Source organism: Stegodyphus dumicola, chromosome 4 (genome assembly GCF_044657685.1).
Source record: "Stegodyphus dumicola isolate Sdum_Otavi_A_Nest chromosome 4, ASM4465768v1".
NCBI lineage: Eukaryota > Metazoa > Arthropoda > Arachnida > Araneae > Eresidae > Stegodyphus > Stegodyphus dumicola.
Window position 1 is genome coordinate 45,983,855 of NC_140771.1, and position 26,192 is coordinate 46,010,046.

At 34.7% G+C, this 26,192-nt stretch overlaps 1 protein-coding gene across 7 annotated transcripts in view; it reads right to left on the bottom strand.

Moving 5' to 3' along the window:
• The window catches only part of LOC118189680 (nuclear factor NF-kappa-B p105 subunit-like), a 124,284-nt gene that overhangs the window by 87,291 nt on the left and 10,801 nt on the right, over positions 1-26,192 (bottom strand). For 3 of the 7 annotated variants that reach the window (XM_035360350.2, XM_085814799.1, XM_085814800.1), the window contains 3 exons: positions 21,669-21,846; positions 17,311-17,558; positions 721-1,447 (listed from right to left, as the gene is read on the bottom strand). The exons of 1 other annotated variant lie outside the window; for it this stretch is intronic. In XM_035360350.2, coding sequence (XP_035216241.2) covers positions 878-1,447; positions 17,311-17,558; positions 21,669-21,846 — 996 coding nt within the window. In that variant the 3' untranslated portion in view covers positions 721-877. Of the gene's footprint in view, positions 1-720; positions 1,448-17,310; positions 17,559-21,668; positions 21,847-26,192 lie in introns of those variants that run through there. 3 more of the 7 variants (XM_035360371.2, XM_085814801.1, XM_085814802.1) reach the window with 1 other exon arrangement.

Consider the following 26,192-nt stretch of genomic DNA (forward strand, 5'->3'; position numbering starts at 1 on the left):
AATAGTCCTGTGAAAATTTGAAAATATAACGCTGATTTTTGTTGTTTGATTTCTAAATTAATACTTGGTCGGCAAGTTATTATATCTTAATTACACTTAATCATGTTTATGCTGCCCAGTAAAAATTAATGTTTTTCCTTCTTTGTTGCAGATGATTGCTTACTTTAAATAGGGTAAAACAGTGGGTAGCGACGTCTGCTCCGCTCGCCAGCTAATCCTCGTCTTCTCCCGAAGGCGGGAAACACATGCTGACGCAATGCATACGTCACACAGTAGGGAATTAGGGAATATCATGACATAACATATCCCACACTATTTAAACATAATTATAAAAATAAAAAGCGGTGAAATCTTATTTATTGCTAAAATGTTTATAATAAAACAGCCTCATAGTATCCTAGAGATTCTAAAGTGAACAAAAATCAGCATAATATTGTATTAGAAATTTCGAATCTGAAAATTTATGCTAATTACGCTGTTTCGTGTTTCCTTCAGTATCTCCAATATTTATTTTTCGGCCAGTTATTTTAACTGAGTATGATAATCTTTTTTTATAGTTTTCAAAATCTATAGACTTTTATTTGTGCATTATTTTGCTCTTGTAAATTCAGAATATACGTATTTCATGATTGTTGCTTGTATTGTTATAAATGTAAAACAACCATTCTAGAAATTTAAAAAAAAAAAAAAAAAAAAAAAAAAAAAAAAAAAAAAAAACACTTTTGTGGGAAAACGCAAATGAATACTTGCGATTTTATTCATTTTCATTAATTTTTATGTCTTAGAAATTTATACAAAATAGAAATGACATAAAAAGTACAAATTTATAAGTCTCCTTTTGATGCATATGCTAAAATATCATATTACATATTTCCCATCAGTCTTTAAGTTGTACATGTTTTATCAGTAAGGGAGGTAATCCGAGTTGATTAGCATCTTCTTCTACATTTCTAAGATTTTTTCGAATGGTTATATTGCACAGGTTTTGTAATGTAAGACACTGCTTTGATTCATAAGCAGCATATCTTAATAGATGAATATTTTTCTTATTTAATAGCCCTAAACACTCGATGTTAGTTTCCCAGTCTTGCACCCGTAATCTGGCCCCGGATATTATAAGCAAATCAACTAGTCTTTTGTTTCCATATAAACATGCATAGTGCAATGGGGTAAGACCATGCATATCTCGTCTGTCGATGTCACTTCTAGAAATAAGGAGTTTTCGAATTAAAATTTCTTGTTTTGTCTCAATTGCAATATCCAGAGCAGTTTCACTTGATTTAGCAACAGCATTGACATCACATCCACGTTCTATCAAAAGCATACACAAATCTGTAAATGAATAAGTTTGACTTGTAGTTGCATTTCCTGCGCGTCTTCTTTCTGAAGCAGATACATTTAGAGCTATCATCAATGCTGTTGTCCTATCTGAATTAGTATAGTTAATCTGCAAGATAGAGGAAACAGAAATTTCAGTTAAATATTTGAAAAACAAAAGAGTTACAAAAGCGATTCTAAGAAGTTAATTAACCATAAATTGAGAAAAATTATTTCTCTTCATCTCAGTAGACGCAAATATGAGAAATACATATACATATATCCTAAGGATTTCTAAATATGTATACACATATATATAGAGAGAAAAGAGAGACAGCTTCGTAAATTAGGTTACAAATATTTTCCAAATCGCAAAAAATCTCTCCAATTTCAGATGATGAAAAATATGAAATGATCTTCGGCGAAGATGATCACATAAATGATGCTTAAGAAATGGGGAAAAATACTAGCAACGAAAAATGTTAAAAAAAAAGTAACCTTATTGAAACTTAAATATAAGGCAAAATTCTACTTAAGCAGAAGAATTGTACTCTATTTTACTTTTTATTTTATTTAATTTTTTACCAGGATCAAAATGTCCTAAAACAAATGTGATCAGTTTCAAATTAGTGACTTCAAAATGTTCTTGCTTCTTCTAAAACAGGTCATTATATTAATAGAATAATCACATATCATGTTCTTAGCATATTCAACTGAAAACTGAGAAATCTATAGCTCGACTTCCAAAGCACGGACGAAATTTCTGCTATTTGTTTACTTGCATTCCTGTGTTCTGAATATGTTTTCAGCCGTTCTGAGCATCGCATTCACTCGTGTATTTTTCTCCTCGTGTAATTTTCCCCTTATAATTTTTAGAACAAGCTTCTGAAAGTGTTTTAAAAATTCACGTAATTTCCAACTTTTTCTACGCATTCAGAAAGCAAAGCTCTTCAAAATTTTAAAATAAGATTTTCCACGTAGTAGTAGTTGGTTTTATTTCACCAACATACGGTGTGGCAAATAAAAGTGGCTGGAGAACAGCGTTCCAGGTTACAAAGATACACAGCAAAGGAAAGTATATAAAAGTGGCCCGGACGTGTGGATATGATTGGACGTGAATTGTATGCATGTAACGTGTATACACAACACGCTATCCAAATCAGTTCAGAGTTCAGTGTGGGCTGTGTCAGTGTCAGTGTCAGTTGAGCAATGCAGAGGTGAAGATGATACAGTGCAGCAGAGGATGTGTAGTGCCTGGTCCTCCGAAACCGTAACCCTGAAAATAAGTAGTGCCCTCTAGGCGGAAAAATGGTAAGTTGGAGACTGGCTTTCGGTGGGAGAGGCCGAATGCTCAGTATGCTCAGTGTGGTAATTTTGGAAATTTAACAATTCTATTATTTTATATATTTCTATTTGTACAAAGTGTATATAGTTTACGTTGATGGTGTGAATAAATTAAAAGATAAATCTGAGTCTATTAATTACGCCACCGGACACGGCTGGATCTTACACTGTCGCAGTACGACACGATTAGAATCGAAACTAACGCTTCAACGGAGAAAAGGTAAGTGATTTATGCTTACCTATTATTTTAAAGTGACTCTAAATTTTAGTTACGTAAACTGTATAATGAGATAAATTATAAGTTACTATAATAGTTTGAACTAATTAGCGCTATATTACGACGTTATAAGAAAGTTGCAAAATGTTCTCGGTTAGAAGTGTCAAGAAACAAGATTTAGTTTTATTGGCAAAAGAACTAGGTCAGGATGCTGATTAAAGTCTTAAACTCACAGAACTGAAAGATAAAATTACTAACAGTAATGATTACAAAACTGATCCTGAATTCGTTAAATCTATGCTAATATCCATAATTGACAATAGGAAATCCACTGAAGAATTGGAAGCTGAAAGGTTGAAGCTAGAAAAGTTTAAATTAGAGAAAGAACACGAATTAGAAATCGCAAAACTTAGAGCTTCATCTAATTTTAATCTTTCGGATAACACATGGTTAGAAAATTTAATTAAAAGCATAAAAACTTTAACGATATCCATTCCGACTCGTTCGGAATCATGGACACTTTATTTCTCTTCGCTAGAAAGAGCATTTAAGATTAAAAATGTACCAGAAGAATACAAAGCCGAAATTTTGATAAATCTTTTAGGTGAAAATGCAACAAACGCTTTGATTTATGTTAGTGAAGATGATGTCAAAAATTACGAAGTAGTTAAGGCTAAAATCTTAAAAGAATATCAGCCAACTGCTCAAGCATGTTTGGATATGTTTCGAAAGGCTAAACGTCAGTCAGGGGAAACACATGCACAATTTGCAGCCCGGTTAATGACACAGTGGAAATACTATTGCACTTTAAGGAATGCGAATGATTTAAATACAATCCATGAATTAATTGTAGCCGATAAATTAATGCAAACTCTTGATCACGAGACAGCCATGCATATAAATATAAAACAAGGCGATACTTGGTTAAAACCCGCGGAAATCGGAAAGGAATGTGACACGTTCTTCGCTTGTAAGAGAAAATCTTTAAATGATATCGGTAGTTATTCTCAGAAAACACCAAATATTGAAACCAAAAGTACCCGCTATGTACCCCCTCCTATGCGAAGACCGGATGGTTTGCCCAAAATTACTAAATTTAAAAAGTATTGTTATATTTGTGGATCTTTCCAACATATAGCTAAAGACTGTCAGAAAAAATTTAAATGCGAAAATCAAAATAAAACTACTTCCGAAAGTAATAAATCACACAAAAGTGATGCGGTTGTGGCCCAGATTAATACAGAATACCTCAAGAAGAAACAAGTCGAAGTTCAGCCTTTGCAATATGTGAAAATATTAGTTGGAAATAAAGAAATTGATGCTATTATCGATTCAGGTACACAAATTCTGGTATTAAACAGTAATATTGTACCGCCAACCGATCAAGCTAATGGAAAAATTAAGTTAATATCTGCATTTGGCGAAGAAATAGAAACGAAATTAAGAAAATTATTTATGTCACTGAAAGATGAGGATTCTGATTTATTAAGCTACCCGGTAGACATTTTGGCAGCGGTAACAGATCGCTTGAACGTAGATTGTTTATTACCCATACAGACCTTTGAACACTTGTGCAACGGATGCGGTTTGAAGGGGGAAACAAATTTAACGGGGAAAATGAATTTGGAAAGCGAAACGAATAAATGTTTAGACTACGTGGAGTCAAATACGTCTGAAATAAACATTCCTCAGTCATATGAAGAAACTAAAATAAAAATTAGGACTAATTCATATGCCAACACGCATTCAGTAACGACTCCAATACAGATATTAGAAAATAATCAACGTAATGATGTATTAACATTTCGAGAGGAGCAGATGTCTTGTCCGACTTTAGAAGAAGTCAGAATTAATTTAAAGCAGGGGAAAGGAAATTTTATGGAACTTGATAATATAATTTTTCATAAGGATAAAGTAATGGGAGATTCGGTTCAGCAGTTAGTTCTTCCAAAGAATCGAAGAAAAGATGTTTTAAAATTAGCACATGAATCTGTTTTCGGGGCTCACATGGGAATAAAGAAAACAAAAGAGAGAATCAGATATAATTTCTACTGGCCCAATATGAATAATGATATTAATTGAATATTGCCTATCTTGCGAACCATGTCAGTTAAGAAGTACCGAAAAAATAACTGATAGAATTCCTATTACTCCAGTTCTAAGACCTTATTTACCATTCGAAGTTGTTAATATCGATATTATAGGTCCTATAGAACCTCCTTCGGCTAGAAAACATAAATATGTTTTATGTTTAATGGATCAACATTCACATTGGCCAGAAGCCATTCCATTACGTTCTTTAACGGCAAAAACTACTTGTGATGCTCTGTTGGAAATATTTACAAGAACTGGTATTCCGAAAATTATAGCAAGTGACCAAGGAACTAACTTTATTTCTCAACTGACACAAGAATTTATGAAGCGTCTTGGATGTCATCCTAGATTTTCAGTTCCAGGATACCCAGCTAGTAATGGACTTGTCGAGAGGTACAACCGAGTTTTGAAAAACGCTCTACATCACATCATCCGTATGGATGCATCTAATTGGGATAAGTATCTACCATATTTGCTTTTTGCTTATCGCAAGGTTCCCAATTCTACTACAGGGGCTTCTCCATTCAAGTTAATGTATGGTCGAGAGATACGTGGTCCACTGAGTGTTTTGAAATCTAGTTGGAGTTGTGAAATACCGATATCCTTAAATATGAAGCAATCTGTTGTTGATTATTTACAAGAAATGAAAATACCCTTAGAACGAGCAGCTGATCAAGCATCTTTGACAGCATCTGAGAAACAGGCAGCTTATTCGAATTACTTTAATCGTCGAGCTATACCTAAAGAATTCAAAGTAGGAGATAAAAGTTTATTTGCTTATTCCCGATTCGTCCAATAAACTTTATGCAAGATGGACTGTTCCAGGGGAGATTATAAAATACTGTCCGCCTCATTCATATAAAGTCAAACTTTCAGATGGGAAAGTAAAACATGTTCACATGAATAAAATCAGAAAGTATATAGCTAGAGTAAATGCTGTGGGAGTTATTTTCGAAAATGAAGGAGAATTTGGAGAGATTTATCCAACTCCGCAAGCTTCTTCTCAAGATATGGAAGTTGTTCTGCAAAAATTGCAACTTGAACATTTAACGGGTGACCAACAGCAGCAAATTAAGCAACTCATAAGAAAGCACGAACCGTTATTTACAGGTAAAGTGAAAATTGCAAAGGTGGATTTTCACAAAATAAAATTAAAACCCAATCAAGAAAGGAAAAAGCCACATATCTACCGGATTCCTGAAACTTTAAAATTCAAAGTTGATGAAAAAATTGAAGAGCTGTTAGAACTTGATTTAATAGAAGAAAGCAGTGCAGATTTTTTGCATATCCTATAGTTTGTGTGAACAAGAAAGACGGTGGAATTCGACTGTGTGTTGATTATCGTGCATCAAATTCTGTGACAATTACTGATGATTTTCCTATGCAAATGCTTCAGAACTTATACATTCAATAGGACAAGCTAATATAATATCAACACTGGATTTACTGCGAGGTTATTGGGCTATTCCTATGGATCCTATGGATGGATTATACTTCGTTTAAAATCCATCGACAACAGTACAGATTTAAAGTTATGAGTTTTGGTCTGAAAAACCCTGCAGCAACCTTTCAAAGGGAAATCAATAAAGCACTCCATGAATACAAAGACTTTGCCAGAGCATATATTGATGACACTGCAATATTTTCAAAGGACTGGAAATCTCATATGGTTCATTTGGGTATGATACTCACTAAGTTGGAAGAGCTTTGCTTTACAGTCAATATCAGCAAATGTGATTTTGCCAAACCGCAAATCAAATATTTGGGTCATGTAATCGGATCGGGGAAACATCAAGCCGATCCTGAGAAGATAGAAACAATTTCCAGATTATCATAACCGAAGACCAAGAAGCAACTCAGAAGTTTATTAGGTCTATGTAACTATTATAGGGACTATATTCCAAAATATTCTGAATTAGTATATCCACTTACTGAACTTACGAAGAAGAAGATACCTAAGGAAATACCATGGAAAGAAGAGCACGACATTGCTTTCGAGGAACTCAAGAATGCTCTGTTTAAAGCTCCGTCGTTATATACACCAGTTTTGGGGCAACCATTCATTATACATTGTGATGCCTCACAAATAGGAGTTGCAGCATGTTTGTCACAAAATTTCAATGAACGCAATTATCCCATAGCTTATGCAAGTTAAAAGTTAACTCGAGCTCAGCAGTCGTGGTCTACTATAGAAAGAGAAGCATATGCTATTGTATGGAGTTTGAAAACATTTGAAACCTGGTTTTTGGATCCAAAGTTGAACTTTACACCGACCATAATTCTTTACCTTACCTGACAAAATGTGCCCCGCAATCATCTAGATTACAACGTTGGGCTTTTGCTTTGCAAAAATACGAAATAGACATGAAGCATCTACCAGGAGTCAAAATGGGTAACGCAGATGCTTTATCCAGACTGATAGAAGGATGAATATCCTTTTTTTTTTTTTTTTTTTTATTTATGTCTTTTCATAGACCAAAAACATTTATGGACAATTCATAAAGACTTTAATTTTGGTGGTTAGATTAATTGTTAATTTTCTTATTTTCTTTAAAGTATACTGCAAGATATATCTTTACTAAGTAATATTTGTAAAGTTATTGAAATTAGTTACTTACAGCAATGAGATGATTTAAGTGTAGCATTCTTAACCATTTAGAAGTTTTTCTTTAAAATGTATACTTGTAAGAGTTAACTCTTTTGTTATGCAAATGTTGTAATATTTTATATTTTCTTTTAGTTGATTAGTAGTTATAATGTTGAATTGTGAGCACCAGGCTTTGTTGTCAGAATGTGTTTGGACGTCCTGCCCAACCGTAAACCGGAAAATAAGTAGCGCCCTCTAGGCGGAAAAACGGTAAGTTGGAGACTGGCTTTTGGTGGGAGAGGCCGAATGCTCAGTATGCTAATTTTGGAAATTTAACAATTTTATTATTTTATATATTTATATTTGTACAAAGTGTATATAGTTTACATTGATGGTGTGAATAAATTAAAAGATAAATCTGAGTCTATTAATTACGCCACCGGACACGGCTGGATCTTACAGGATGTTCATCGTGGAAAGTTGGTTACAACAAAGTGGTCAGTTGTTTGCTCATATTTTTAATGGTGTCAAAGCGCCATGCAACAATTAGTCTGAAAATGGAGTCAGACAGGATCTGTTTCGAACAAGTCAAAAAACATTTCCAAATGTTTCCAAACACCAGAAAATGTGGCTGCAGTTTAGCAGAAAATGCTTCAGTCCTACCAAATCAATCCGACGTCTGTCGAAAGAGACCGACAGATCACGTCTATCATGCGAACAAATACTTCACCTGCCAATGCCAATGATTTGCAAATTTCGGAGTGCCTATGGTTCAAAACCATTTACCTCCACATCAGAGTTACTAAAAATGAGCAGAAATTGGAAAATTTGGCATAAGTGAGTTACTTGATGCTCAATAGAGGGAGCCACAGGCTCGAGAAAGTTTAGGGATAGAGATGAGAAAATAAAAACTTAAGTATCATAATTTTTTTATAAGTTTTTAGGTTTTTATAATTTTTTTGTATTTTATATATTTTGGTTTTTATAATTTTTTATACACAGTACAAACACTAAAGCAAAAAGCGGATAGGAAAGAGTTTACGATTAATAGGCTCATTGGCATGTGGCTTGTGTTGGAGAGTGCAAATAATTAATGGGATCGCGATGAAAATATTCTTAGGCAGATTTAAAATCTGTGGGAGATGTGATTCTTAAGTAAACAGATTGATAACTTTGCTTGAAGATCTTGATTGCAGTTGAAAAGATGATATAAGCAATTATATGGCAGCTCGCTGAAGAGACGTCCTTCCTTCATGGCACGGGGGCTGGAACTGAAGTGGAGAGGGCGTGTCTTGCCCTTTTAGACGGTGGATAGATTCCGAACTCTCGGTCTCTTCTGTGAGCTGCGAATAGCAGGATCGTATGCTGGCATCTGTTGAAGTGCTCGGTTATCAATCTGTTCAATTTTAAGGAATAAATTTTGACTATGTTTTTTGATAAGATAATCAACAGGTTTAATGTTAAGGTCCGAATGAATCACATCTGTATGGACGTACCAGGCTGCGTTTAGGGCCATACGTAAGGTTTTACTTTGAAGTTTTTTCAAAGATTGAAGATTTCAAAGAAAAGATTGAAGTTTTTTCACATGAGTTTTTGCAGCAGTACCCCAGATTGTACATGCATACATAAAGACAGGTCTTATAATTGATGTATAGAGAAGAATTTTGTTTTTAATTGACAGATTGCTCTTTCGAGCTAAAAATGGGTAAAGTTGGGCTCTAGCACCTTTCGCTTTGTTAAGAACATTTTCAATGTGAAGGCGCCAGAGTAATTTTGAATCAAGTACAACTCCTAGGTACTTGTAAGAATTTGACCAGGGAACATAGTCATCAAAGAATTTAATATTAATGGAAGGGTACGGGAGGGGGCTACGTTTGAAGATCATAGCAGCACATTTAGCAACATTAATTTTTATTTTCCAAGTGATGAGCCAGTGCTCAAGGCTAGAGAGATATCTCTGAATGATTTTACCAAGTTTTCAAGGCGTTTGTGTTGGGCTAGGATGGCCATATCATCTGCATAAAGTGCAAGAGTGATACTAGGTGATTTTGGTATGTCATTTATGAAAATGTTGAACAAAATTGGGCCTAAAAGTGACCCTTGGGGGACGCCGCTTAGTATAGGACGGGGTGCCGGAATGAAAGAATTAACTCATACAGAAAAAGATCTATTAGTGAGGTACGAATTAATTATATGAATTAAATGGGCCGAAACGTCAAGTCGTATGAGCTTGATAATAATTCCTATATGCCAAGTCCTATCAAATGCTTTGGCTATGTCAAGAAATAAAGCGCCAGTAAACATTTTGTTATGAAACCTTTCGTGAATGAACTCCACTGTCCTCAGCAGCTGGTGCGTAGTGCAGTGTTTTGCTCGAAATCCAAATTGTTCATCGATCAACACGTTGTGATTTCGGAGAAAATCATTCAGGCGTTTAAGTAACACAAATTCGTATATCTTTGATAACGATGATAGGAGGCTGATAGGTCTATAATTTTGAGGGTTTGAAAGGCTTTGGCCTGGTTTTGGAATAGGCACAATAAGTGCTTGTTTCCAGCTTTGAGGAAAATAGCAATGCTGTATCATAAAATTTATAAGCATTACTAAGAAAAATAGATAGTTGGTGGGTAAATTTTTAATCATACGATTAGAAATAGAGTCCATACCAGGGGCTTTTTTGGGTTTGAGCTTGGTAATGTATTCACTTACCTCGCTCATGGATGTATAATGTATTTCTCTTGCGAAAGGCGAGGAGAGGAAACGTTCAACATCATGTGGGAAAGAATTTGCGCTGTTCGCAAAAATTCCTTCATTATGTGGTGTAAATTGAGTTTGAAGAGAGTCCGCAATTAATTCTGATTTCTCAGCGTCTGTGTGAGCCACCACTGCATCCGTAGCTAAGGACGGAATGTTAGATTTGTGTTTGCGTAGGCGGGCTGATGCGCGCCAAAGACTATTATCATTGGTCATTAGGGACTGAATGTAATTCGTGTATTGTGATTGGAAGAACTGGTCACATGATGCCTTGATCTCATTTTGGAGTGCACGGAGTTGAATTTTTAATCCAGGATTCCTATTTCTTTGCCAAAGTCTCTGTACTTTATTCTTTTCTTTAATTTTGAGTTTAATTTCTTGTGGTAATTTACGAAAATTGGGTCTAAGGGTGGGTTTTGATACTTCCTTATAAGTATCTGTTAGTATGGTTGTTAATTGATCAACTGCCGAGTCAATATCATGGCTGGATTTAATTTCGAGGGAGGGCAAATTTTTACTTTTAAGTTTAAAACAAAAATTGTCCCAGTTTGTAGAGACGAGTGCCGGAGAATTTTGATTAAAAACAGTACAGTTAAGGTCTATGATCACAGGGTTGTGATCTGAAGATAAACAGTTTTCGACAGTCACGTGATATCCAAAAGGGATGTTTCGAAAGAGTGCTAAATCAATGAATGAAGGGGCACCCTGTGAACCATATCTGGTGGGGGAATCTGGCGCAATAATTTTAATTTGGGCGCACTGAGCCCATTTTAGAAGGCCACGACCAGCAGGGTTTGATCTATAACAACGCCAATGCTGATGGTGACAATTTAAATCACCAGCTATGATAAGATTATTTGAAAAATTGAGCAAATTATTAAAATCTACCACAGGAAAATTATCACCAGGTGGGAGATAGGCAGAGATCATAACTAGGGATGGAGAATTTTGAATAAAAATTTCAATGATTGTTGCTTCAAGTTTGCTCATATTTGGTGTGTCAATTCTGCGATGTGGGATTGAATTTTTTATGTAAATACAAGTGCCACCATGATAAACATCACGTGTATTTGAAGTTTGTCTGTCATTTTTATATAGTGCATAATTTACAAGCTTGGGAGCTCTCCCTGGCTGGAGTTTGGTCTCTTGGACAAAAATGATATCAAAATCCTTCTCTTCTACATAGTCTCGAAACTCATGGAATTTGGATAGGATGCCATTAGCATTCCAGGTGCATAGTTTTAAGTATTTCAATCCTTTCAAAGTATTGAATTTTAATGACTGGGGATATCAGAGAATTGGAGAGTAATATAACTCTCAAAGATGTAGTATGCCGCGTCAGCACCAGATGGAGCCACTCTGAGCTGTGGTAAGGCGTTTTTGAATGCCAGAAGTAATTTGCTCTGGTCAATGCCAGGCTGATTTGAAATTTGGATTATAGCCAAAAGGATTTCGGTACAATTTAGTGTCGAATTTGCTCCTAAGGGGACCGATAAATTTGGAAGAATTTGTGGTGCAGCCTGTTGCATACCCGTAAGGGCAGCAGAGTATGAGACTCCAGGGCGAATATTATTTGCACTGGGAGTGTGTGTAGCCGGCAGAATTGGAAATGTATTATGTTGTAAGTTAAACTTGTTAGTGTTGTCAACGGTCTGACTGGGTCTGGTACTTGGCTTTGGAGGTTGTCTATTTTTGGAGCCGGGGAACTTCGGGCAGGAACGCCAGTTTGCAGCATGATTTCCTAAACAATTTGCACATTTGTTCGGCTCTTCGTAGGGTTTGGTGCAGTCCTTGGCTTGACGCGGCCCAGCACATCTGACGCATCGTCTTGGTAAGGTGCATACTTCAGACGAGTAAAAAAATCCCTGGCAACGCCAGCATTGGGAGGGACCCTTCTGTCCTTTGAAGTGCTCCATGGAGACTTCAGTTCCAAGGAGTTCAGTTATTGAATAGATTTCTTCGGCTTTAAGGCTATTGTAGATTTGCAAATAAAAGAGGGGCATTGGCATCTTGGTTTTCCACTTCTTTAGTTGGGAAATTTTGTGAATTTTGAAGCCAAGCACTTCAACTGCAGTCTGTACAACGTTGAGAGGTGTGTTTGAGGGTAATCCCCTAATGACAACTTTAAGTGGTCGTCTATCTGCTTTGAGTGTATGGGACTTGAATTCAATATTATTGTCTGTGAGGAATCTAACAATTGTTCTATAATCATTTTCATTAGTGGTAGTGAGTTTAAGAAAGTCTATGTTTTGTTTGGAAAGAACAGTTGGTGCGTGTCGGCGTAACTGATTGAGGAGAAAGAACCAATCAGCACGCGGTTTTATGAAAATTGGAGGTGGTGCTTGAATTTTTGGTGTTTGAGTGACAGCCGGCTGCTGCGTCGAGTGTTCAGTGTTATCAGAGTTTTGTATGTTTGTGAAAGTATTAGATGTTGTTTTCATTATTATTAGTGTTGGGTAATGGTTTTTTGGCTATTAGATGTTTAGGAGGAACTGCAAATCCTTCATTGTCTATGGGTCTAGTGCGTTTTTTAGAATCAATTTTGGAATTTTCTTTTGGAGGATTTTGATTGGCTGAGGATGAGGGTGGATTTGAATTTTGAGTTTTAGTATCAGAATTTTGAATTTTGGGATCAGAATCGGGGGTTTTAGAAGATTTTTTACATTCTTTGAAGAATTCTTCTTCAGTGGCAGGGAGTGTAAATAAATTTATGCCTAGTTTAGTGCAGAGGGTATGCAAGGAAAATAAAACTTTCTCACCCTCATCCTGCAACTGCTTGATCATCAGCTCCTTGTTCGGTGTCTCTGTTCTTTGAAGGCGCTGAATATCGAAAAGGAGGTCAGTATGCCGATTTTTTAGAGAGTAGATCTGAATAGCGCTCTTTGATAGCTCTAGCGCAGAAGGAGAGGCAGGTGGAGTAGTTGCTGTGACTTCCATTTCAGTTTGGATCTGTAGAGGCGGAGGAGAAGTAGATTGATTGCCCGCTGGCGGCGCCGTATTCTGGATACCATTCGCATTGACATTACGGAGCTCGGACGTCCATCGCTGTTAGCAGCCATCGCTGTCCACAGAAAAAATCTGTGCCCCAAATACTTCACCTGGACCTAAAATATATCCCTACAGAGTGTGCGTTGTTCGTGCATTAAAGTCGGCAGATGCTCCTCAGCACCTCCATTTTTGTGAGTTGCTGTTCACTGACAATGGATCTTTTCTTTATTTCTGATGAAGCCTGGTTTCAACTGAGTGGTTATGTCAATTCACAGAATCACAGGTTCTGGCCAGCGGAGATCCCGCCTACCTTTAACCAAACACCATTGCATGATCAGAAGGTTGGGGTTGTATATGCAGTCTCTGCACGTCGCATTATTGGTCCCATCTTCTTTCATCAGACGTTGAATTCGGAGTGTTGCATTTCGACTATTTTTAATCCATTTGTGGCAAAATTAACTGAAGAGGAAAAGACCTACAGTTACTTCCATCAGGATGGGAGCAACTGCCCATACAGCCGGCCGCACTTTGGATCACATGTACACAATTTTTCACGCCTGACAGAGTTGCTATCACAGGCCAGTCTGGTCTCGGCCCTAGCTGACCATCCAGGTCACCTGATCTGTCAGTGTGCGATTGCTCGAGTCCTCAAGTCTAAGGCGCATCGCAACAACCCTCATAGTCTTCAAGAACTGCAGCAGAACGTTTCGGATGAGATTACCGCAATTCCTGCAGTCCAGCTTCGGTCTGCCTTCAGTAACTTGCTGACCAGAATTCAAAAGTGCCAAGAAATGAATGGCGGTCAATTTCAACATTTGCTACAGTTAGGTTAGTACTGTATTTCCTTTCCTTTGCTGCGTTTCTTTGTAACCTGGAACGTTGTTCTCCGGGCTAATTTTTTTGCCTCACCCTGTATATTTGCTCGTGCATGGGCTCTGAATGTTGAAGCAATAATTGTAAAGAGCTTCAAGAAAATGAGGATATCTAATGCTCTTGATGACCTTGAAAACCATACCAGATGGGAAGAGAGCTTGAATGGTGACGAAAATGACGGAAGTGGTAACGACCAGCAAATTGTAACAGCTGGCAACAGACAGCAGTATTAAATTATTTGAGGTCATGGAATAGCAGTGGGCAACAATAAAAACGGCCAAGGGTCGGGATTCAGGTAACTAAAAATGTTTTATTAGATATTGTAATGTTAATATTATTCCCTATTCTTATTGGAAGGTATGTTTCTTTTAAATAAATACTCTGATGATTACCAGTAGTTTATCCGTGAATACTTTTCATTTGTTATGTTCTTACAGTAACAGCATTCTTCAGAAATTATATTTTTGGGATGATTTTCCTTTATTTTGGAGAGATTAATTAAAAGGGGGTAATATGTGAGAAAATACGGTAATTTCTGACAAAGTGCTAAGATTTGTTTCAATCATAAAATCTGACCTTTCATTTTTAGGCCTTTTTCGAATTTTATGAGATTTTTTTTTTTTTTTTTTGTATTGATATTCTTTAGATCAGCGGTTCTCAACCTTTTGACAAACGCGTACCATCTAAAGAAAAAGTGAAAACCTTTAGCACCACCACTCTTGATCAAAGCTCAGATCGTATAAATTAACGGAAGTCCCCCCCCCCGGAGTTTACAGCTTGATCATGGGTCTATGTGATCTACCAAACAATGCGAGGGTATTAAATACTAGTGTTAGTTTCTTACAAGACTATAATGTATTCTTGAGTAATTGCCAATGTTTCAATTTGCACAAAATGAAGGATTATTTGAGGCTATGAAGGAGCTCACAGCAATTTTCGAAAGATATGGAATAGGTAAGAATAAGAGTAGGTAATTAGGCTTCAGTAGGTAGATTACCATTTATTACTCTCATCAGATTCATCCACCAAAGGAAATGACATCAATAAAATTTTGCATGGAAGAATTGAACCTGGCTGATTCTACAGTCATAAACAGGTACAATTATTTGAGAGAAATGTGCGTCTATGAAATTACAAGTCATGAAAATAAAAAATACGGGTGATCAAGGTTTAATTGTAGAGGCTGAAAGACTTGTTATCTAAAAAAAAATCACGTTGAGCAAAAAACCCGATATTGTTAAATCCAATGAAAGAAAATATCAAAAAATAGAACGACCACTTATTTCAGCTTCTGAGCTGACTTTCAAATTCCGGTGTTGAGCTTTTCAAAGTAAACTACAAATTCAGGTTCGTAGTAATCTTCCGGAGTTCATACGCAAAATATTTAACAGGTCAAAATGGACTTCTTCGAAATGAAGGAATAAGAAGTTTAGGGATTTAAGGATACAGCAAGGCATCATTTGTAGTCATACTTATCAGAGTTCATTTCGCAGCAGAATTTTATGCATATTTATATATATATTGTCTACATATTCCTTTGTTGAGAAATGAAAACTCAGCCGAAGGACATTTTGATGTAGACAATGGCTTTATGAGAAGCTGCTAGAAAGAATGCAAAGGTTTAAAGAATGTAAAGAATTTTTATAAGCTGTCCAGTTAAGCAATAAGATATCCCTAAAAATTTTACCGAAATTTGTCAGAAATATTGAGCCAAGATCTTTATATGCAGGCTTTTGAAATGTAAATAAATAGTATCTCAGCCAGTGTAGCATCTACGCTGTTACTGGTCAATGATATTCTTCATTCTGACATATCACACATATAATTAGATGAACTTTCAATAACGGTTCCATGCAAGCAAATTAAAAGAGATTTAATAAATTTTATCAATAAATGGTATTCTGGTTTTCATCCAGCATTTAGTCTGAATACATGACCACAGAATTTTACAATAATAGTTTTGTTCTTTCTCTGTTCAATAAAAACAGCAAAATAGGAATTTTTGTGTAAGACAAACGTAGTTTCCTCTAATAAAAACTTTGACCTCTCACTGAATTTAATGAATGAGTAATGAATTTTATGCAATCTGAACATTTTTGAATTTGAATGATATATTTGTTCTGAAACAAAGTTTGAAAAAAAAAATTGATTTCGCGAAGTTACTGATTACAGAGTCAACATGTCTCAAATTTTCAAACCTGGATTTGAGAAAGAAAGAAATTCGAAAATCCGGCTATATCCGAACACAGTCATCTCTGTAATATAGGGATTCATTTTTACTTAAAAGACAATGCAATTAAAGTACTTCATTGACAAATGAAGAAAACTTAATTTCTAGCTAAATTAATTAAATAGAATCGAATGTCACGAAAAAACTCCAAACCAATTGCATTCATTTCATCTTATATTGTTTTTAATAAAAGTGACAGAGCACCTAAACAATTTTTAAAGAGTGAATTAAATTAAAAAATTAAAAATAATATTACTTAATTTTGACATACAAATAAAGGAAAAGAAATAATTTTCAAATTCCTTGGCTTTGTGGAAGCATTTTCCCTTACAAATAGATTCACACAATAGGATTTTTCGTAAAATTCAGCTAGGAAGTAAATGTTTATAGTACTGGCCTGAGATTTAAACAAGACTTATAAAAGTAATGATACGCAATTACAATCAGAGTTGATACAATGAACGACATTTCCCTTTATATTATTTCCTTTGAAAGATGTTTGATGACAAGCTTATAAAAGTATATCATGCATAAAATAAATAGTACTATTCTCAAAATAAATAGTAGGGTAATAGCTTTATAATAAATTCTTAAAACTGGTTTCATTTGTTTCTATAGCTTCTCCTAAAAATAGAAATCCATGAGCTGCTGAATTTTTGGCAGAAAAATAGGGTTGTTCCTTTGTTTGAAAAATATCTGTAATGCAATAATCAGGGAAAAAAAAAATAAATAAATAAAATAAAATAAATAAATAAATAGACTGCAATTGCCTTGATTGTCGTTAAATTTATATGCCAAAATATAAATTTTGAAATGGCAGTGATATTCGGAAAAAGATACATATTGTTTAAAAATTAATGCTGAATATTTATCATTTAAAAATATTGACTTCATTTCATTACTTACGTTTGCACCAGCATCTAAAAGCAGAGTTGCAATTGGAGTTGCATATTCCGCAACATTGAATAGAGCATTCAAGAGAGGACTGTCTTGATGAGATTCTTCTACAACCGCACTACTACCTTTTGACAAGAGATATTGAACAACTTCTGAAGAATTCTTTCTACAAGCGTATTCTAAAGGGGCACATCTAAACTTACAACGCATGTGAAGAACATATGCCGGCGAGTTCTCAATTAACATCTTTATAATTTCTGAAAAATAATGCATACACCAGCTTTAGGTATACAATAAATTCGAAAACAAGAAAATAAATATCAAAATTAGTTACAAATGGGAATCGGATTTATTTTTATTAATCAGCAACACAGAAACCAGAAATATTTTCTCAGTTTCAGCAATTAAAATTATTTGTTGAGAGAATTCTGGAATAAAAGTTACGCCTTAGGTGTCTAATTAGAAACTACTTGTGTAAAGATTTTATGTAAAAACACCAGACAGATTTATCTCGGTATACACTGACACCTAGACCGTACAATCCGATTATTTCCAAGATTTCCGTTATTAAAGCTTTCTGCTTCTGCTCCGACTTAGACAGTTGAATCAATTACATAAGATGGGGCCCACTAGTCGCTGAACACTGGGAGTTCAGTCCGAGGCTCAAATTCCACAAACGGGCTGGCTGCATGTGCTTTTCGTGGTTTTCTCCATGTGTAAGTGTGTACGAGCCAGTTTCCCTTTAGCATCCCTTACCTTAGGCAGCTCGGTCACTCAGAATTTAGATACAATCTCGGGGCCATTTGATGCTGATAATGGACAGGCTAGGACAATTCAGACTGATAGAAACTTCACATACCCATAATATCTGGCTAAAAAAGCAGCCGATTTGCATTGAAAATTCTTAACTTGAAATGCTTCAATTAAATGCTCGAAAAAGAGGGACTTTATTTCACGTTAAAGAAAAATGAGGGAAGGAAGTATGAAATACATACTAAAAAATTCTGACACCCATCACCTACCCTGTTGACATCTCATGATACCATTTCAGTGTCCTATCCGAAGAGACAAATCTCGAAATCAAAATGCCTACCCGTTTATGCTGATTGAACTTACATACATGAAAAACTTCTGGATAAGGAATTCACAGTTTTAAAGTTTGAGCACCTAATGCAAAGCTGAGGTACCGAAAATGAAACAGTTTAACTGTATCTGGTCACCCTACTAAAATGTGATTGGGAGAAAGCCATATACCCTCTGCCTATGCATACGAAGGTGGAAAGGTGCAATGTTTTCTTTACCAGTGTTATTATCACGCCGAGGTGGCATGTAATTACACGCCTAGTTGCTGTAAATGCATTGATGACCACGAGCTCTAAACCTAAGGAAACGGCAACTTGAGGATTTGGTATGAATTTTCCAAACAAAAACCCGCTATGACGAACATCCCTAAAAATGAGGACCGATTCATTTTGAATAAATCGTATGCCCAGTTGGTAAAATCTTATATTTTTGCTGAGAAAATCTTTAGCAGGTTGCGAAAAACCATCCAGATCTTACTTTTTTACTAAATAATTCCAAGCCAAAATTAATGAGTTGTAACCTAAAATGCCCAGATCCTTATATCCAAAATCGGAAGATGCAAGAATTTTTCAGCACACACAACACAGACATTGCATACATCGCATAAACTCATACGATGCCTGCTCGCTCACTGAAAATTTCTATTTATCACAGCTACAGCTGCGACAGAATACAATACAAAGTTGGTGGACCCCTCTTTTATATTAAGAGAATTCTCAACTATTGTTTCTCTAATTCAGGTAACAGTAAGGCGTTGAGCAGGTCAGAGCCCTCCATCCTCAACTGGGGAATCAGAGCAATTTGTGCTTTATACAACCTTTCTGGTTTGAATTTTCTAGACCATCATCTTCTTAATCTCCTGAGCAATCTACTGACCTGGATGTAAAACATATCAGCTGGAAATGCGAAAAATTAAACAATAACAGAGAAATTTGGCATAGCTTTCTCATAACAGCCCATATTGCCTTCGCTTCCAGGATGAATTCGCTTTGTGATTCACCAATATCAGACCAAATCCTGACATTTTAGACCTTTTCCTCACGTATTCAAATGTCCCAGTAGTTACAGAAAAATAAGCGACCTCTGATGAGTTCATGTCTGGATGCTGGTCCATATGAGAATACACATCGCGACTATAATTTAACAGAATAGACAAAATTTGAAGAAAACATCAATGAACATTTTCCACCTCTGGTTCTCTTAAAACATAGAGGACTTCGATTCGCCATTAAATTTTTAGAAACTGCAATCAGAACACTTTTGATGTCTCCTTTATTGACTTTAAAAATAAAAAAAATACTCCCCTTTAACATAAAAATTATGGTTTTTGAACGTAATCCACTAAAAAACTATAGCTTTTCATGTGGCCTTAGCAGTTAAATCACAAATTAACAGGGTGAGAAAAATTAAAAGTTTAGTTGACAAAAAATGCAGAATAATAAAACTGAAAATTTAAATGCAGAATACGGGGCCTTTTAAAGATACGTTTGCAATCAAAAAGCAAACAGAACAAGAAGCGTGCTCATAAAAATGACACAGGACTAACGAAGAAAATTGACAAAAAGTTTCAGAATATCTTTCCTTTTCTTAAGTGTCCTTTCATGTCTTTTGTCCCTACCTTTAAAGAATTTTCGAATTCACGAATTAACAGTGAGCGAAATCTTTATGAAAATCCTGCTTTGACCTTTTTGAAGATTACGCTTTTTTCACAGAACATCAAAGCACACCTTTAAGGCCAAGATCAAGATAAAAAAAAACTCTCTTTTCTCAATACAAATTGGTAGATTTTTGTTGATAACAGCTCTTTTAAAGTGTGGATGAACCTCCAATCCTGAAAATTTCATTCCGATTGTCCGTATTGTTTACAAGGCGAATTTACGAAGCTCCATAGCAAGGCACGGTGTTGGATTTCATATTCATCCAAAATTTTTGTACAAATTTTGTGCCTATGTAAATAATTTTAGTGAAATTATATATAAAATTGTAGTATTTGTTTTTAACATTGGGTAAATAGCTGTATTGCTAATATGGCAAGATATCGGCATGCTGGCAACGGTTTTTGCCATCTGTCTATAACTGTAATGGGTACAATTCTCAGCTGAGTCGTAATGAATGAGTCGTAGTGTTCAATAAAATTTGATAAAAATATTTTAGCAATATTTCAGCTTTTTAAGTTTTATTCAGAATGCTTTTAAATGAAGGAAATTATTTCAAGAATTAGCACAGATAAACACTGATTTATCCCCAGAAAGTTAATAGTATGTCCTTCAAGCTACCATGAAGTGACAACGGTGGTCCAAGACTACTGAAATTGCAAACATCACTTCCATTTAAGAGATTGGGAGGGAAAAAATTAAACAATTTTAGGAAAATTTGCAATTAATAAACAGCTATTAGTGACCTACAGCATCAAATTTTATTTTATTTCAAATTTTTTTTTGTCCAAAAAAGCGTTAACTCGAATGGGATATTAGTCTCGAAAAAGGATTTTGTGTCGTCGTAAAGTGCGAATCACTTTTCAAACTGTTGCCACTTAATAGAATCGTCCTGTATTACTTTTAAAGAAATTAAATAATACAGAATATGCATGCACGTATATATGTTACTCCCACTGTCTAAAAACGACGGTGCCTAGGGCCATAAAAATTTGAATAACGTAGTCTTCCACCCGAACACATGCAAATGAATTTTATATTTCATATTTTCTTAAATTTTAATGAATTTTTGATTAACAAACTCAGTAATATGAAAGTGAGCAGGGGCAACACTGTCCGGAATAAAACATTCTTCTCTTCAGCGTGAAATTGTCTATCGGGAATTCTAAAATTATGTTGTTTTTAAATATTCTGTGATTTTGCCGTTGAATTGAATTGTATGTGGCGTAAGTAGAAAAAATACGATATTTAATAAATAAAGTAAACACACAAAATGTTAATATTTAGAGCTCAAAAAAAAAGTTTTGTAAGTTATCTTACTGAGAAAACTGAAGATTGATATGATAAACTGAAAATATACTGATAGAATATAAAAAGTGTGTGGCAACACTTAATGCTACGTCGGGAATCTAAACATATGCTGCTATATTGCTTTTAAATTTCTTGTAATTTTGCTGTTGAATTGTATATGGCGTAACTGAGAAGAAAATGACGCTTAATGATAAAGCTAACATGACAAAAAGAAGTAAAATCTGAACCATTTCAGATTTTTCTTTTTATGCTTTTCTTTTTTCTTAATTTAAGTTATAAAACATTATAAAATTATGCGTGCAAGTAGGCTAACGTTACCTGGTAGCGTAGCATTAACTTCTAAGAAAAGATCCTTAGCAGATAGTTGAACATGATCATGTGTCACCGAAGGGAAGATATAATCCGTATGGGTCCCACGCCTTAAAATGTGTTTAATATCTTCAGGATCACGATTCTCTATAGCTTGAATCACTGCATGAACGAGATTTTTTATAGCCTGCAAAGAAATATGGTTTGAAAAAAATGCTTCCATTTACATTAAGAGAGTTTTTGTCTTGGAATATTTCTGTCTGGCTTTGTCTGGAATAATTACAAAGTCATGGAAATGTTTCAATAGCATTTTTATTCAAACAGGAATTAGAACATAAACGCACTTTATTGCGCTAACACTATCAGCCACATCTCGTGTTGGTGTAACTAACAGAACAATCAAATTAAAATTAAAAGCGGAACACTAGTCAAAGACCACACAATTCAATTTTGCTCTAAGCTGGCTCAATAATTTTAATCGCAGCATCAAAATCAAGGTGTCAGAAATGATATAACGCGAAAGGCCGAATAATTACAACTATCAGGGACTAAAATTAGCGTATAGGCGCAGCTAAGAAACACGCTTTTTCTTAAAACTCCTAAACCCTAAGTATCTCGTCTGGTGAGGATTTCCTCAAGGAAGGGAGAAGTTAAAGCACAGGCTGCGGAAAAGAGAAATTAAAAGTACACATCCAAATCATAATAACTGGTTACTTTTAAATAATAATTTTCAAAACCTTATGAACGAAATGAAACTAGAAAATTAATTCCAGTTAATTTGGGGAAAACTTGCCACGTTTCTCCTGCGGGGGAACAAGAATGGGGCAGACAAATGACTCCTCTGCATAAACAGCTAAGCTTTGTCTTGCGAAGCAGCTTAACATCCCTTTCTTATTTTTTCTTGTTGTTTATGAATTACAGCAAAGCCTGCATGTGAATACCAGTTCATAGCATTGTGGTATTCAAAGTTTGTTATAGACCTGCTGAATTTATAGTCTGTAATAATTATGTGGCTGCACAGACTTCGAAAATAACTTGTCCGATTATATTACTACCATAGATGGCTAATTAAAAAAAAACTATAATTTTCATATTGAAATGTCTCTCTTATTTGTCACACTTGAATTTACTTATATTAAATGCTTCGCAGGAAGCAAAACGAAGAAAAAGAAATTAGTATCAGGTGCTGCATTACTGTATCGTTACGCAGTAAGAATTCAAGCAGCAGAAATCAGGAAATGCACAATAACACTGAATAGCAATTAAATATAATATGCATTTAATAACTGATATCTGCACGTCGTAACTGAAGAAATCGTGTGAGAGTTATCATTCGTAGTAACAACTGCAGTTGCAACATCGAGAATTATAAATATAGTAGACTCCCTTTTAACCGCCTTCCGTTTAACCGAATCTTTACATTAACCGGTCGTAATCAATTTAAGTATGAAAATAATAATAAAAAAAGAAAAAAATGCAAAAAACTGAAAATTTCTTAATTATGTATTTTAAATACCAAATAAAGAATACATAAAATTAAAAAAAGAAAACAAAAGAAAAAAGAGAAAGAAAAAACACTTTGTGCATTAAAACCTTTGAGGGGCGGTATATAAAATAATTTAAATTATGGTAAAATTTTGCATGACCTATAACTTATGGACCCTAAGGACACAAAATTGAGACTTAAAAAAATTTAGAGCGAAATCCTGAATTTTGAGAGCTGGTATATATTTTCTACCATTGCCCCTCTAAGGCATTTTTTTCAGGTAGCTGCTAATTGTTAATTTTTGTTTTAAAATTAATTTTGCGTACTTTTGATGTGCATCTGTAGAGATGAGTGCTTGAATATAGTTATGTAAGTCTGAAGACAAAAACTTTTAAAATTTTGGTAAGAATTTAGAATTTTAAAAATAAAATTTATGTTTTTAGGCACTTTGATCATGCAACCCAGCTGAACATACTTATGCAAAATATGGGTAAAAAGCTTTTGAACTTGATTTAAATTCAGTATTATTATTTTATAAAGAATTTAGCAAATATAAGACTGCATGCGTAAAACGTATCAAGCTTTAATTGCATATTACAAATACATTGCTTATTACATATTATATCGTATCATAATAACCGAAAAATAAAAAAAAATTGAAACACTACGACTCAGCTGAGAAAGTGTTGCATTTTGAAGTTATACTTTATGCTCTAGGTAATATGTAAAAAAACTTTATACCATGATGCCAAAAATCAACCTCCCCCCTCCATGCACACTCTAGATTATCAAGGACCGTAAAGGTCCCTTCTTTATTTTTTGTAAATATAGGTTGTAATATATCTTTTTGTTCAGGAAGAAACGCCTTTAAAGAATTTTGTTATTTGATACACTTCAAAGCTCTTATTCTGATTTTCAACCCCTTTGGCTTCCTAGGGGCTCTTTTCAACTTTTGGATAAATTTTAGTTTGCACTAAAACGAGCCTTAGAAATATTTTCCCTTCTTTCATCAATGGTGAAAATTGATTTCGGAAACAATCTATTTGTATCCTAACCCACAGGGAAAATTTCTTTTGCATTCCCTACTCTTTCATCTTAAATTAACAAATTATTAAAAAGAATTTCCCTAAAGAATAAAAGCATGCTTTCAAATCAGCAGTTTTTGTGATTACACTACGAGATGGACCTTGTGATTACACTATGAGATGCATTTCCATTTTAAGTGAGCTTTGTGTGATTTTATCACACCAGACAAAGGGAAGAAGGTGTGACTCCGAAATGACATATTAGTTGTCAATCACCTCTCTTCATTTCCGTTGCATTCTAGGATTTTGGAAAACAGGAAGCAACGGGTGTCTTTTGGGGGCTAACATGCCACATTTAACCACCACAATTGTATAAAGTTTTGACCCCAGACGGTAATTTTGAAATCGATGAGTCTTTCTCTTGGGAAAGGGATATGTGCTGAAATAAAAATTTTAGCTAAACAGAGACGAATGAAACTCGAATGGAGTAAACAAAGAATAAAAAGAAACTAATATACTTGTATTCAGTCCTAGCCCAGGGTCAGTAAACTCTCCATCCTTTCGTGATCATAATATTGAATCCTAAACTATAAATTAATCATAAAAAATATTGCATCATAAACTGTTATAATATAAAGAATCTATCGTTAATTATCACTTTCGACTGAAATGAAATAAATATATAAGATTCAGCATGTGTACGTCATGTATTTGCAGATTTTGAATCTTTTCTTCCCCTCCGATATCTTCAAACACGATACCTTAGAAGGTATATTAATTTCATAACTGCAAAATATTGAACACTCATAGAGGGGTGCTGCCATTTAGAATCGAAAGAAAACACTAGAATCTTACAATTATAGCTTTTGGTGTCGAAACATTAGCATTTTTAGGAGGTTAAAAAATTGACAAACAACCGGTATATTTTATATACCGGTGCCCTTCAAAGCATTAAACGGTGTCGCACAATTCTCTTAATTCAAAAATAAAAGGATCCCGGAATAGAGGTAGAGAAGATGTCGACCAGAATGTAGCTCGGTAATAGAGACGACACGTGTTGACCTTGAAAGGAAAAGGGCGCACACATTGCAAAGCGAAAAATGGTGGTCGGTCAGAGGATCACCATAAAGTTGATTGCAGTGGGAATGAAAGATAAATGATGAAGTCTCTCAAATACAAGTTCCCCATAGTATTCGAATGTTTTGGGACTTGAATATTAGTTTGTTTCAGAAAATTTGTTTAAAATGCAATTTATTTAAAATGGAATTTATGGTTTAAAATGGAATTTATGGTTAAAATTTGTTTAAATGTGGGTTTAAAATGGCAAGTTGTGAAAGAAAACCCTGCTAAAAATGCCCCATAGAAACCATTAAAACTTTTTATGGGTTTTTACTGAATTTTACTGGTTTCTGTTGGTCTCTGTGGGTTTTTCTTACTGGTTTCAAAATGACTCATAGAAACCAGTAAAACTTTCTACTGGTACCTATAGAATTTTTGATGGTCTCTACTGACTTTTACTGGTTTCTATTGATCTCTGTGGGTTTTTCTTACTGGTATCAATTGACACCCATACAACCAACATTCCCCCCCCCCCAATGGCAGAACTTTGTACTGGTTTGTATAGGTTTATATTGACTTTTACTGGTTTTACTTTTTAAGTACATCATTAAGCATGAAAACGACTTTTATTTCTTGCCACTTGCATTATTGTACACAGATGAATATTGGACTCATCTTAAATATTAAGTTTCACATGCCTAGTTTAGAAGTTGTTTATTACAATTTAATAGGGATCTTCTGTTAGATTAGGAATTCTAGTCTTGGCAGAAAATGAGATTCTACCTCATTGCAAGATTTTTTAATAAAGATGTTACATAGTTTTGAATACGGGAATCAGCAAAAACACTGTGGAGATTCATTCACCTGTGAAACTTGGGAATAATTTTCCCAAATCTTTGTTTCATTGCTATTTACTTTAAGATATTTTTCTTCTAATCACAAATCTGACAAAAATCAACAGAA